The sequence below is a fragment of the Molothrus ater genome, chromosome 6 (genome assembly GCF_012460135.2).
Source record: "Molothrus ater isolate BHLD 08-10-18 breed brown headed cowbird chromosome 6, BPBGC_Mater_1.1, whole genome shotgun sequence".
Classification (NCBI taxonomy): Eukaryota; Metazoa; Chordata; class Aves; order Passeriformes; family Icteridae; genus Molothrus; species Molothrus ater.
Genome location: NC_050483.2, coordinates 53,039,215 through 53,054,908, shown reverse-complemented (window position 1 = coordinate 53,054,908; position 15,694 = coordinate 53,039,215). Strand labels below are relative to the sequence as shown.

Genomic DNA, 15,694 nt, shown 5'->3' with positions numbered 1-15,694 from the left:
ACATTAGACAACTTATATAAAATATCTTTAAAAGTACATGTCTGCATTTCTCTTTTCTTGTGTGGTAAGAGACAAAAGAGGTTTTATTATTATGAAAATTAAACTTAGATCCAGAAACTTACTTCATCAATGAAAATGTGTGTGAACTGAGTGAGGCTCCTGGCAGAAACAATTTTCTGAAGAAGAACTCCCGTTGTCATATACAGCAACCTCGTCTCCTTTGTCGAAACGTTCTCTAAACTTAACTAACAACAGTAAGAAAAATACATAGTAGCTGGAAACTTATTTATTGTAGTTAGTGTAGAAGCATGCACATGAAAGAACTCCAAAATCAAACACAGTGTAAAGCCATCAAAATTATTTACTCCAACTTGCACAAGTCTCCATAAACAAGTGTTCTTAGCAGAACCAATTAAATGGTTTTTCTTTGGGAGAAATTTAAAAAAAAAATTAAACTCTGAAGTTTTATGAATGAAATTCCTTGCTGGGAACTTTAGACTGAGAATTCTTCAAAGACTTCTAAAGGTATACACATACACCATCCTTTCCACTGATATAAAGAGCAAGAAAAAGATTTTGCCAAAATGTGGTTTGCTTACAGGACAGGAAAGGAAAGAGGTTTAAGTTATCACCAAGACCAGGCAACTTACTCCTGAGAGAAAGGTTCTACAACCCAATATGAAACAGATTTTGATTTCTAACATACTTGTGTATCTTTAGCTATCTCAGGTGTAACCTGCCCAGGCAGGCAGAGCTGTGAGCACCACGTGCAGCTTTACATCAGCCCAGAGCAGACACATGTGCACTCCATCATTTCCCTCTGTTTCTGCTCAGCTCACACAGCTGCTGGTGAGACAAGCACAGCACATCCACATACACTGTCCTGAAGACAGTTTGGAAGCACAGTATCATCTTAAGTCTTTGAGACTCAATAGCCTGATGAATCAATTTAATAACAAATTAATTCAAAGTACCAAAAATCACAAAGGCTTTACATATAAATTACTTTGAGAAAAACAACATACATAACTGTCTTGGTTTTTGCTGGGATAGAGGTCATTTCTTAGCAGCTAGCAGAGTGCTGTGTTTTTGGGATTTACTATGAGAATAATGTTGATAACACTGGTGTTTTGGTTACAGCTGTCACGTTTATGATGTGGCACAGAACAAAACAGATATGGGATAAGAGATGAAGCAGAAGCCTGACATGTAAGAGTTCATGTTATGAACAGCTCTATCACTCTCAGTTAAAAATCAAACTCGTCCAGACCTGAAAACTGTACAAAATTAGATTTAGGGGTAACAAAGAACACCTAACACACACAGCATATTAGGAAGCAATCTGAAGCTGCAGACCTCTGAAGAAAAAGAAACCTCTAAATGCACGCTAGCAAGCATACACATATTACCCTAAGTGCAAGAAAGAAAGAAACAAGAAAGAGAAGGAAGCAGAGAAGAGCCCAGCAAATATTGGTCTGAGCAAAGGACTCCAAAAGCAGAGAATTCTCCATGAACTGTCCCACTGTCAACAGCAGTGTGAACCCACTGGCTGAGGAAGCAGAGCAGCTCATGCAGAGACAGCTGTGGCCAACCCAACAATGCAACCACCATCACAGCAGCTTAGTGTGGGTACTGACAAGGAGCTGATCAGAACACCAGGACCTGTGTCAAAACAGGAGTGTGGCATTAAGTTTAAACAGAGGGACAGAACTGGGCTTGAAGCTGAGTTGAACAAAGCAAAAGGAAGAGACAGATTTAAGAGGAAAAACTAGATTGAGTTTTTTGCATGTTAAAAAAGAACAACAGATTGTTTACAGAAAAACCTGGTCATATTTGCATTAAATGCTGACAGAGCTGACAAGTAAATGTAGTAAAGTCAAACAGATAGTATATATTACTTAAGGAGCTGAAAGGAAAAATGACATTACATAGTTGTCCTGCAACAATTTCAGTGATTAATAATGTAGACATGTCTGACGCAGACATATTATTTTCTGTTGGAGTCCCACCAGGATTTACAGTTGTTCAAAAGTACAAGTGGATTTAATTACAAACATTTAGCAGGAGACAGATAAAAAAACAGCAACTCCACTTTAAAAGCAGATTCTCTAAATTTCTTCAGTATGCTAGATATGCTTAAAAGTAATCAAGGAATGATATACAGTACTTTTTAATGCATTTTTAAATACAATTTGGATTTCCTCATACCTGGTATCCTACAACTCCACCAAGTGTCCACGATCTTTCCTTGCTAATCCACCTGGCAAGGCTGCTGGCGCTGATTTTCCGAGGCTGGGTAACAGCAATGTTGCAGGGCATAGACTGGGTCATGCAATAATCCAAAATATACTGGGGAATCTGGGTGCTCTTTCCACTGCCAGTCGCTCCTTCCACAACCACAACCGAATTGTTTTGTATGAGAGACACTATCTGAAACAATTTTTCAAGAAAACTCGTAAGTATATGAGTTTTAAAAGATATAAAGAACTCAAACATATAAACAAATAAAAGAACTCAAACCAGGTTTCAAACAGATTTGAAATATCAACAGCTTCCAAGCCACAAAGCAAGTTTCTTTAGAACACTGTGCCATCTTTTCTATCAGAGATAACTGGAATGCTACAGTGCATTAGAAGATGACAGAAAAGAATACGGGCACACACCCATGTACATATTTTACATGAATACCTATGAAGTGTAACAGCAACATTTCTTCCTCTAAGGAATTTGATGCAGTGGTTTTGTAAAAAACACAGAAGTTTTGTACAGTGTTTAAAACAGGAACGGAAATTACCTTGCAAAAAACAACAGAAACAAACCAACAAAAAAAAACACTCAAAAGCCACAACAAAACACTATCACTATTTTCAGCTTTATTCCATGAGAGAAAGTAAACTGACATTACCTTTTCCCTGTGTTTGGCTGTAGGCATATCCAAATATTTACACTTACTTACTGGTACAGAAATTGAATCACTTGATTCACACTGAGACAATGAAGTACCTAGGCACAAAAATAAACAAGAGTAACATTTCAATAGAGAAAGGAAAAGACTAGCAGGACATTATGATGACAGTATTTGGAAACCTAACTTCTCTAAAATGGGAAGCACATACTTAAAGTACTAATAGAAAAAATAGTTTTTTAGTATTAGTAGATTGAAGAGATTTTCTGTGTTTATGCAATTGCTGTTTTACTGGAAGCAACTCTGAAAAACATGGCTTCTATGTTTAAACCACCATCAGTGGAAAGGATGTATACAACTCTATGTTTGTCTCTTAATTTAAAAAACTGGATTCTTGCAGTTTGCATTAGAATTCTATCTGTATACCTAAGAATTTTTTACAATACTGAAAAAACTATGGCTTATTCAGGTACCCATGTTGTTTCCCTTAAAGTCTATTGGATTCACAGTACAAAATAACCAGTAATTTGATATGAATACCATTATATTTCTAGCACTTGGCCATTAAAATCTGCTAAGCACTATAATGACCTCTCAGTGTGATACTACACTGCAGTCTCTTGGCAGTAGTCCCCGTTAGCACTGGGTAATACAGAACAAAAATCTTTCAGTGCCAGCCTAAGTTTCTGCTCAGAGGTCTGCACTCAGTTTGACCATGCAGAACAAAAGAAAAGGTCTGGAGGTGTAGAAGGGGAAAACCTGGACAAGACTGTGGTAAACAACAATTTTGCAAGTTACAATTAAACGAATAGTTAAAATACTCAAAGCATAATGAAATCAAAAATAGGAATGCTTCCCATTTGAAATGGGTTTCACCAGGTATTACAGTGAAATGGATACTTACATACAGGTAATAAAACCCTATACTTCTTTTTTATGGCATTTTTTCTCTAAGAAATAAGAGCAGTGAGACGGACTTCTATTATTCTTTCTACAAAGGCAATAATTACTTTAAAATAAAGGCTACAGGCTAAATACTTGACTGCAGTTAGAGCTCTCTTTCTTTGGAAAAGTAACACTCTCACACAGCAGTGAAGCAGAAGCAGGCAGAACAGCATCTTAGCTCGGTGCCATACCTCAATGTGCTCCCAAATTGTCTCAAAGTGTCAAGGAATACAAATGAAGTTATTCTAACACTAAAAAAACAGCCCCAAAACTGGACAGCTCACTATGACAGTTTCATAACATACTAAAAACCAGAGTTCTCCTAAAGCCACATTCTGCAACAGGAAAAATTCTTTTACCCTGGAGTCTGTAATGCAACAGTGAAAGGTGATCACTGCTCAAGGATCTACTTAGCACCACTAAACACAAACAAAACTAGAACTTGATAGCAGCCTCCCTCTGAAATACTAACTGTCCTCTTTAAAATACTTTTGGTCAAGGTTCTAAATATATTCCCCAGAAAAATGTGTATATATAGCATTCTGCCAGAGCAGCACTGCACAAAGGCTGCCTGGCTTCCCTCTGGCACAAACATGTCACAACTGAGACATCCATAGCTCTGTGTGATTTGACCAATGCTGGAAGAAACCTCAAGCTGCCAGGGAACAGATCCCAGTAGCAGCAGATTCCTGCTAAAGCAACATCACCTTTCCACTTCTGTCAGGTTTTCAAAGAAACAACTGCAATTTTGAAAAGTTAAAATGTTAAAAGAAGAAAGCAATTTTTAATAGTGCTTATAAATAAGGAGTGAGGCACAAAAAATTCAAAAGGTAGGATTCATATAATAATTCTCTGTAATGCAATACAAACCACAGTGTATTAGTAAGAAATCATTAACCTAAAATTCAATTAATAATTTTATTTTAAAAACACAAAGAACAAACCAGAAGCAAAGAAACAGCCACCAGTATTCACGTACCTGCTGAAAAACCATTTAATTAATTTTGTATGTATCCTTTTTTTCACTGATAAATCATAAGTTTTTTTAATATTGCTTTTTATATAACATTTCTAGGACAGCAACATCTTACTCTCTCCTAAGCATCTTACTCTCTCCTACTCTCTTTTAAGCTGTCGAAAAAAAAATGATACCAGAAGTAAATGGTGATCCAGTGTTGGCCACAATCACCACACAGAATTTAAGAACTGACAGCCATCTAAGCATTTAGCAGATGCTGCAAGTACTGAACACTGTATGGTTTGTTTCTTCTCTCTTCAAGACATCCCTCAAAGAGAAAGAAACATTAGTTTGCTTGGGGAGCTAATACTACAATAGCTGTGAGACTTGTGTCTGCAGAGACAGAACAATTCAGGGCCTCAGCAAACTGGCAGCTTGAGACAAACACTGACATGACCCAAGCAGCAATGAAAATGCCCCACCCTAACAAAGTGAGGATAAACTCCATCTGAAATCTCTTATAATCCATAGTAAAAAAACAAAACGAAATTGAGATGGGGAACCTGAACAGCTGTCTTAAAAGACCTTAACAATTTCATCTTTATTTTTTAAACGTGAAAGCTGTTCTGAACCATGCAGACCGGCTGCAGAAGAGAATATTTCAATGTACACCCTAATGAAGGTTATTCTACTGATTTAAATAACCATTCAGCTGGGGACTCTATACTATACAGTGTAATTGCCTTTAAATGTTTTAGCTTGCTTGAAGTTTTCCTTTTTAATTTTTCATATCTTGTAAGTAATAAATCCTCCAATGATAACTAGTCTTCAGAAAAGCTGGTCATTCCTGCCAATACAGATGAATCTAAAAATTCAGCTACAGGTCTACAGAATTATTAGCAAGGGAGGCATAAAGTTTTGATTTTTCAATAGCTTTTACTTTCTGAAAAACATTATTGGGACCGGGACAACTGACCCAACCAGTGCACACCTGTGTCAGGCATCGCGCTCTAACCTGCACCTTGGATTCTGACATAGAATGCAGGATGCTTCTAACCTGAAAACAGTAAACTGAGGAAGCAGGCAACTGCCACCCATGCTGGTTTAGGGCAAACAAAATATTTCAGTGTATTAAGAAGCATTAATTCCAGTCCAGAATAATTCATTTCTCTATTCAGAATTGGTGCAAAAAAAGAAACCGAAAACTCGGTTATGGGAAAGATTAATTTCCCTGCTCACTTCCCTTTCAATTATTATGAAAGCCCTGTAGAGACAATGACTAAAACAGTCCAGTGCCTATGCAAAGAGCAATTTTTCACTATCTCAGTATTACAGCCCATACAGCAGATGTACTCCCTCTGGTACCTGTTTCCTGAACTGAATTTGAAGAGATCCTTTAACATAAGATTAGATTTTTATATTGACCAGTTCTGGGAGAAGAGTTTGTACAGGTGTATCTTGCTATCTGCCACTAAGCCACTAAAATGAGATGCTTAAAATAAAATATACTTGAAAGTACTGGTTAGATTAATCAAATGAGATGCTAATTAAATCACTGATGATTCTTCTGCTGAGCCACAAAGTGATGACAGTTTGCAAGGAAGCTCATAGGAAAGGAAAGCCACAGGTAACAACTGGCTCCTACACTGAGCCAAAAAGCAAAAGGACTTCCAGAAACATGGTGCTACCTCAATCAAATACCAAGTACACAAAGGTGCTGCTGACTGATCCTTGATAAGCTTAATACAGAGAATTCCTAAGAAAATACTTGTCTGGTGAGACTTCCTTACTGCAACCCTCTTCAACTTACACGGATCTTATATACAAAAGGTTTTGGGGTGAGGATCTGTGCTATGAATCATTTTCCTGGCATGCATCTGTTCTGAATTTAAAATATATAAAGGTACCAAAAAAATTCAGTTTCTTATACATCAGAAAGAGTGTTTAAATTTATTCTTCTCTGAAAGAAATTACTTCAGGTGGGAACTGGAAGACCTCCAAAAGATATCCATTTATAGGCATGAAAATCATGAAGACAGAGGAAAAAAAAAATCTGCCATCCACAAAGCTTCATGAAAATAAGGTTTTTAGAAGCTTTCTGAAGTTCAAAGCTCTAGTATATACAGTTCAGAATTCCTAAATTTGGTAAAAAAAAATTTCTACATGATGAATAAAGGGGTAAGTGTCCCATACACCCAGCTCTGGCAGGTTTCCCTCTGCACAACACCCCATGACCTCACTGAATCCAAAGTGTGTGAAACTGGAAGAGCCAGTACCAAATGCCAAACAAACCTGGTGGGACAGGGAAGAACTGCTAATGCTCTGCTCGTTTTGGGTAACAGTAATGACAAAGAATTTTCTTCTGCTTTTATTTAATCACTTCAACTTCCTTTGCACAGCAGTATCATTTCTACCATGCTCTGCAGAAGCCAGAACTCTAAATGCAGTTCCCTGATGATCTGTTTCCCCAACAGAGAAGCAGATCAGGCATTTCTGTTTGTCATCTCAGCATGAAAGCATATGCTCTTTCAAAGAAATTGGAAAGCACAAGATTTAAACTCGATAAATAACAAGGCACAAGCCGTACAAACACAAGCAGTTTCAGTAACTGCAAGATTTAAAAAAGGCTATCAATTTGCACAAAAAATATTGCCTACAGTCAGAACAGCAACTCAGAGAAAGAAGCTACAAAAGGGGTACCAATTCAGAGCCTTCAGAAAAAATCAGTTTCTCATTTCCATGTTGTGAAGGTTATTTCTTGACTACATTTGTATTCAACACACCTCAACTCACAGGTCCTGGTCTAGATAAAGTCCTTTATCATTTATGACAGTTCCCATGTTCTTGAGGAAAACAAACTTTCATATCAATACAGCTGATAGTTACAAATACATCTGAAAGCTCTTAAAATCTGAATGACAAGCATACTACATTAAAGCAGTCTCAAATGTGGAACAACATACACATTTATAAGCTATAAAATTAACAGTACAATTCTTATACTCACTTACTGAGCTTTTTCATTCTACTGTCCTAACACAGTATTTCTGAGTCTGCCTGTAAGTCAAAGTTAAGGGCAGTAGAAGCAGGATTTTCTGAAGCTTTTATGTTATTCTACATCTAGGTGAGATTTGGCAGTTCAGCCTCAGACTGCCTTAGGAATGTTCCAGTCCTGTCACTATCCAGTTTGCTTGGAGTCTGCCATGGGATCACACACTGCTGGCAGCACAGCACTGATGAGAGCAGGCAGCCATCAACACTGCACAGAACAGCTCCTGAAGCAACTGAGACTCCAGACAATGAGACAGACAAAGAACAGAACAGGGGGAAGGAAAGGGGGGCAAGAAACTGAGGAAAATATCTAATGCATTAACAATTAGAGATTATGTAATAGGTCAATACTTTAGTAATGTTTATGGTTGTTTGCCAACTAGATGCTGTTTCAGTAAGTTACAACAGGAAGGCAAGAGTAAATACTAGAAGGTGAAATTTCAAAGACAAATATTTTAGGGTAGACCAAGAGAAAATAGGTATTTATAAAATAAAGCACCAGGATGACTACACAGAAATATTTCCTGAACAGCCTAAGTTATAATCCTGTTTCTTTTACAGAAAGAACACTGCTAGCATCAGTCCCACTCAGTCAGGCAGGCCACCAGTGCTGCTAAAGTTGCTAGTCCAGTTTATACAAGATTCTGATTTAGTAGGCAAAAGACACTGAATAAGCTATGGTATGTCCTTGCATCAACCAATACCACTGCATTATTAAAGAAATCTACAGAACTTAATCTTACTCAACTTGTTGCTGTCTCTCCTTTGCTAGTAAAGCAGATGAAGAACTAGGGAAATGGCATTCCTGAATGACAACACTGGAAGCTCCTTCCAGTCTCTTTATTGTCCCATTTCCACCTTTTAATACTTCCTCTCCCACAAACTTTATGCAACATCAAGGGAACAAGAGAGTATTTTGTGGTTAGGACAGAAAACAAGGTGTACTGCACATGGTGAGCTGGCCATGAGCCCCTACTGCATCTCAGCTGATGACAAATCCCACAAGTGGCTTCATCAGCCTGAGTTCCAGAGGCCAGAGAATTTGCAGAGGCACTGAAAGACAGTAATTTCTAGAAAATTTCTCTATTATCATATTTTGGTATGCCAGCAAAGGTATACAGAAAGTATTAGGAGAACGACAGAGAGAACAGATAAAACATAAATGTCCTTTTCTCAGGAAATCAGCTACATTAACAAACCTGGAAATTAGGAGGCACAGTAAGAGTTTGAAGCTGAGCTGCCCTGACAAGTGAGTCAGCCTCACAGTGCTTTTACCAGAGCTCCTAGGAAAGAAGTGCAATTGAAATTCTCTCCAAAGGCAGCTCAAAGCAACAATCAAGTACACAGAGAAATATGAATAGAAAATGGGAAAACAGAACAAAGGCATGAATCTAATGAGTGGTATCTTGTCCTTGCAGATTCATTTTACTCCTATATCTACATTTATCAGTACAACAAGCCAGATGTATGAACACTTACCTGTGCAACAGCATTATACATTGTAATTTCCAGAAAATAAGTTGACTTTTTAATATCATGCTTTACCTATAACAAACTAATGCACATAAATCAATAAAGAAACAAGTACATTCAATTTAGAGAGGGAGATAGGATAAAGACAACAGGGGAAAAAAGGACAGGTATATCTGAGTTTATAATAGGAATGAAATAATTTTTTTTCTTTTTTTTACCTGGTTTATAGACAAGCTGATAATTTCCAGCTACATTCAGCTCTTGTTCCTCTGCTTGTCTGCATTTTTTAGCATATTCAGTTCCAATGTTCTCTGAGATAGGCAATCTGAAGAGGAAAGAAATAATAAATCAATAATTGCTTCCTAATATAAGTCTTTGGGATCTCTGGAAATAACACCATTATATAGGAAGTTCTCTATGTTATGCAGGAACTACCTCAATGAACAAACTTCAGAAAAAAAATTAGTCTATGCATTTAGATCCTAGCCTGAGGAAAATGCCACATTGCATCTTTCTGTTTAGACCCAAAAAGACTGAACTCCCAAAAAACCATCCTGTAAGGCTTCAATACCTAGGAATTTCTCTTCTAATGAAAGACTACAATTTCTTCTGAACAAAAATGAAATAGCTCTGTTTCTTCAATTATTGACATGTACAATTGGGAAAATACATGTAATTCTTGCACGATTCGCTGGAGACAGGTGAAGTGGACAGGAGGAAACACAAACATCTCACTGCTTTTAAGAAAAAAATTTTGACAGTAAGCCAAGAAATGATGGTGGTCAGCAAAAAAATTTAACATTCATTGAATAATCACTAAATTTGATGGAAATCTGTTACACACAAGAAACGTTAATCATGATATAAAGGTAATGAAGTGAGATTTTCAGAAGTGTCTTCTACATAAACAATGTGAAGAAATTCACATGAAATTCAGTAGAGAATAAAGCAACATGTAAACAATGACTGCATGGTTATTAAAATCACAGGTGAACTTAAACATAGAAAAGCTTTGAAAACATCAAAAGTGATTTTTTTTAAATAAAATAGAAACTACAGCACATTAACTTCAACTCTGGGCCCTGTGCAAGCCTTACCTATGCAGCAATTCATGAAGGCACAGCAAATCTAAGTTTTATGAAATGGTAGTGTTGTGGAAGTGTTTATTTCTTGACCCAAAAAATAGGCAATGCTGACCCCAGAAACAGTGACACTGAAAACTACATTTCATATGGCACACAGCCCTCAACAGAGGGAAATTCCCAAGATTTTGGTGCCACAGAGCACTCACCTTCTCTGCCAAGGCAAACTCTGCCAGCTTGGCTCTGCTACAGACAATTCACTCAGCCCAGTTCAGAACAGAACACCAAGTATTTATCACCTAGTGCTGCCAACAAACTAGGAGACAGCTTCTGATCCAATTTTAACAATATTTTAGGCATAGAGCGACAGCAATTTCCCCCAGACCTCAGTATTTCTTAATGCAAGGTTCAGCAGGACTGCACCCCTCTGCAAAATGGCTACATGAGCAACAGCTGCCGACAGCCAACTTCATCACTCAAACCCTTCTAAAACACTCCTCAAAAGGTCTGAATCTGTGAAAATATGTAGAAATATTCATACACAGGATGTCTGGCTGTTTGCAATGTAGGTTATTCCACTGAGTGTATTTTAAGCACAAATAAAACCCAAAAATTCAATGATGCTAACAAAGTCAAGCATTCGGTAGCTGAAAATACCATAATGAAGCTTGGCTGCACACTCTCACTTGGGCAGCATTGTATGCACATACTACACAGATTTTTAGTCATATACCAAATTATTTTTTCACTTCCATAAACCTGCAGCCTCACTGAATACACTGGACACACATATTCTCAAAACAAAACCAGGTTATGCAGCAAATGCAACTTGTCCTTAGGTTCTCCATGAGGAGAAAACCCATGCAGGGCAAGCAGGCAGGGCTGTCACAGAGGAGCAGGTACTGCTTGACTGTCAGAGCCTGGAGCAACAGCAAGCAAATCACCAACAGAAAACTCCCACTGAGGGGCTAAGGCTGGGAGAGGCAGGACTGTGCTCCTTGCTTGCAGTTAAACCTTGCAGATACATCAGCATCTAAGCAGGAGCTTAAATCACTTAAGGAACAGATAAGGAACAGTAATAACTACATAAATATACAAATAAACTTATTAATTATATCTCTTGGAACTTTAAGTCTTAAGCATTTCAAAACAGCCTCTCAGAAATGTTTATGTATGTATACATGTGTGTGAGCTTTCAACCTTTGCCTGTACAGCTTGAGGAAAATGAGGATAGAGTGACCTCAGTCATTTGCAAGAAAAGATGAATTTTTTTTGTTTGTTTGGACAGCTGAATATTTTATTTCAAGAATTAGGTTTTCTGTCTTCAGAAAACAGCATGCAGTAAATGAACCTCAGGCTACACAATGAATAAACAAGATCTTTAATAGCCAGTCATTAGGAATAAACATTGTGCACTTGACGTACCAAATCAGGCTCCAGTCTTGAGGAAAATCATATGCAACTGGAAAATTACATATGGGAATATGAAATGAACAAATAAGCTTCTCTATACCATTTATTGATGCTTTAATTATGTACTTCTCTGCATTAATAAAATTTAAAGCTTACAGAATAATGGGGGGTTTCAAGTAAAATGGAAAAAAATTACTATAAAGCCCCCTGGAGCTCTCCTAAATTACCAGAATGATACAGTCCTTCCAAGTAATAATTAACACACCATTAGTGGGAGGTATCATCCTATATACCTGGATAAACAGAAAGAAATTTCCCTTAGGTGGAAATCTAATCATTTTCAGCAAAATTTGCTGACAGCAAAAGAATAACAAGATTCAGAAATTCAGATCCATTCCAGGCTAGAAACCAGCAATGCAAATGAAGGGAATTTTCTGGATTCTGCTTATGAATCACCTGTCTGTCCCATACACCAGTTATTTCTTCCCCATTTCTATTCCTCCTGACAGTCAAAACCCACCTTCAGTACATGTTATATTTTCCTGCCATGTTATAATATATATTCCTCAGGATTTCCAGAGTCCAGCCTTTTCAACTGCACATCCAAACCAGTCAAAACTCCACCAAATTAAGAAGCAGTAAAAAGCATTTTTGTGACTAACACAATCACTGAAATTTGAAGTCATCAACTGAAGGAAACGTAGGAGATTTTAAATATTCTGGGTTTTCTTCCCTGCCCCTCATTTTAAAGAGTAGGTGATCTTATTCATATCAAGGGCATATTTCATCTTCAAAAGCAGCCAGAATTCTATGGCAGAACCAGCAAATATGTGACATTCTGTTCACGCCAAGTGGAAGAAGGCAGACAGAAGTATAAAGCATTGAGAACACAATCCATCACTGACTTCACTCAACAAGTAACTCCTGCTACATCCTCAGACCTACCCAAGTAGGTGTGTACATTTCCAAACCTACCTATTTTCAGAAACACTCTCACAAGTAGCAGATAGGACTTGGAGCCTGCAAGCAGTGGCCAGCAGGATCCCTTCCATCAAGACAAAGAGGTACATGCCTCTTCTTGGAAAAGAATTAACACTGTCTTATGAGGTAGCAGGATTCTTTCTTCATTCTGTATTATGTGGTTTAACTACTGTAACATTCTTCTGAAATATGAGTGGTCTTGGTACACAAGCCCAGTCATGCTAATTTTGAGCAACTGATTGAAACAAGGTATTTTTAAAGACAAAATTAAATACAGCTGCCACTTCAGGGGAATTAAGAGAAGGGAAACAGTTTAACACCAAAAATTTTTGACACTTTCAATTGTAAATGCTTTCAAATACACTGAGGGTGCCTTTCTTTACACAAATTGAGTTAGAGAAAGCTCTTTCTTCAAGTTATAGAATGACCTCTAATAAACCAACAAGGCATCATAACAAAGTATATTGAGTAAATATTTGTATTTGAGCACTTGAAATAATAACCAAAGAATTTTGGCATACACTTAGCTGCCAAAAATAGAATCAATTGCCCAATCTCAGCTGTGGCAGCTAATTTGTTTGGCCTTTTCCAATGACATAACTGTAATGCCAATGCCTACACTGAACATAGTTAACACTTCTAGAAGAAATGCTTGAAAAAAGCTTTATTAAACTAACAGACACGTGCAGTCTTATTCCCTGAAAAAAAAATTTAAGTTGCTTATGCAGCATACCTGACTGTATGAAGAAAATATCCAAGCATGCAATGAAATTCCAAGGGTTAAGATGCTTACTTATCTAACTTTTAAAAAACATTCTATTAATTTTGAGGTAGAAGCTTCTACTCAAGGCCATGTAACTTCTAGAACATGTCCATCTCAGGGACAAAAATCAAACATCAAATTCTCCTGGGACAGAGTTTTCAAAAATTCTTATAGATGTACTTTCTGCTTATTTACGTTCTGTCTCATTTAACACAAAAAATCCTGTGCACATGGGACTAGAAGTTGAACATAAAGCTAGTGTCACCCATTTCACAGATCACAAGAGAATGACTGCCCCAAGTCATGGCTTCTGTCACGCACACAAACTATTCACTTATTTACAGATCTTTGGGGAGGGTGGAAATCACTTGAAAAAAACACTTAGCCTCATAACATACAGAGCAATATTTTGCTGTACAATTTTAGTAAGAGATATACAGTAGACTGTTTCAAAGCTTCTCTTCTGAAACTAAAGTAATGTGACACTTTACATAACTGAACATTTGCCATGACAGTAAATAACCTTCCACTGGGTTTACTGAAGGACATACTAAAAATTACTTTTCTTCCAAATGGAAGCTGGCTTTCTATACAAAAGATTGGTTCTACCTGCAGAAATACACTAACTTCAATTAAATCATGTACTGTCATTCAAAATCTACATTTCATCTGCGAAAACAGACTATTAATAGAATTCAGAATAAAAGTAACATATTAAAAACTAAAATACAGATTTCACAAACTCGTTACTTGTTATTTCAAGAGTCTAAGAATCAGTTAGGTGCATGCTTTTTTCCCAGTAAGTGAGCTGTTCTGAAATGAAACTTGCTAGATTTAGTGATAAAATCTTCATATTTAAGCATTTTAAAAGGCTTGCACTGCTCTTCCTCAGGTGTAATTCAGATTGCCTGTTTTAAAACCTTAACTAGCTGGGCAGGGGGGGAAGAGAGAGGGAGAGCATTAAAAGAACTTTGTAAAATCCTGAAAAACTCAAATGCTAATATTTGGATTTGGATAGACTATGGAAACTCAATAACTCAGAAATATTTCACATATGTCAAACTAATAGCTCTGCCCCTTATCAACAGTTAAAATCAAGAAACATAAAAAGCATAAATGCCAGGATAAAACAGCCCAAATCCTCCAATTTACTGTCTTCTACCCTAGGATTTTATGTCAGTGGGCTGGGCTTCAAAGAACTGGACTCTTCTAGGAGATGAGCTGCTGATGAGCTTCCCTTCCTGCATTTGGTTACCAACTTGGTAAAATCCAGATTAAACAAATCTCTGAGAAAAATAATATGCAAGTAAGAGACTGCTCTGAATTTAGAAGAATGCTCTTGAAGATTAGTATTAAGAGCAGGACTGCCTCAATTTCAAATTGATGCCTGTAACTCCCCTGCCTGTCAGTGATGTGTCATCAGCACCAGAGACATTAATGCTACAGACAGTCCAAGTGGAAGAAATCAGCTTCAAACATTTCCTGGTTTTATTCATCTCAGCACCAGGATGCAATGATAGCTTACAGAAACTTCTGTCAGCTAACACTGCTGAAAGAAAATTATTCTGTTGTTCACTGTCACAGCAAGAGGCCAAATAAGGAGTCTTATCAAGAGGCCTCTTCAGTAGGCTCATAGCAAATGTTGCTCATAACTGTTAAAAAAAACAAAAGGAGTAGTCAAATGCTGTCTCAAGTGGTCAGAAGAGGTAGACTCACCATCTGTCTGCTGCCCAAAACAGCCAGAGTGAGTTGTTCTGTCAAATCAAAAGAAAAATACACTAGAAAGTTGATTAAACCCATAAAGTAGCACTGCATTATAAATTAAAGGAAACCATCCAACCTGCTAGCTGTGGATAAATTATTTTTGAAATCTCCTCTGCCCAGATGATGGGAGCATTGTAAACCTTCCTTTGTAACTGTTCTGGACTTGGTTGGGATGGGGTTTTCTTCATAGCAGCACTATGATGCTGTTCTGGAATTGTGACCAAATCAGTACTTCTGGAAATTAATGTTTTAGTTACTCCAGAAGAGCATTTGCACAGCATCCAGGACCTTTCTGTTTCTCACACTACATCCTCCCCTGCTCCCCATAAATAGGCTGGTGGGTGCACAAGAGTTTGGGA

The 15,694-nt window shown here is 37.3% G+C and overlaps 1 protein-coding gene across 1 annotated transcript in view; it reads right to left on the bottom strand.

Moving 5' to 3' along the window:
- TDRD9 (tudor domain containing 9) overlaps positions 1-12,897 on the bottom strand; it is a 54,810-nt gene extending 41,913 nt beyond the window's left edge. Inside the window, exons 1-5 of the mRNA XM_036384278.1 lie at positions 12,803-12,897; positions 9,551-9,657; positions 2,906-3,003; positions 2,209-2,430; positions 123-245 (exon numbers count right to left, since the gene is read on the bottom strand). Of these exons, the coding sequence (XP_036240171.1) occupies positions 123-245; positions 2,209-2,430; positions 2,906-3,003; positions 9,551-9,657; positions 12,803-12,897 (645 nt within the window). The remainder of the gene's footprint in view (positions 1-122; positions 246-2,208; positions 2,431-2,905; positions 3,004-9,550; positions 9,658-12,802) is intronic.
- Between the last annotated feature and the right edge of the window lie 2,797 nt (positions 12,898-15,694).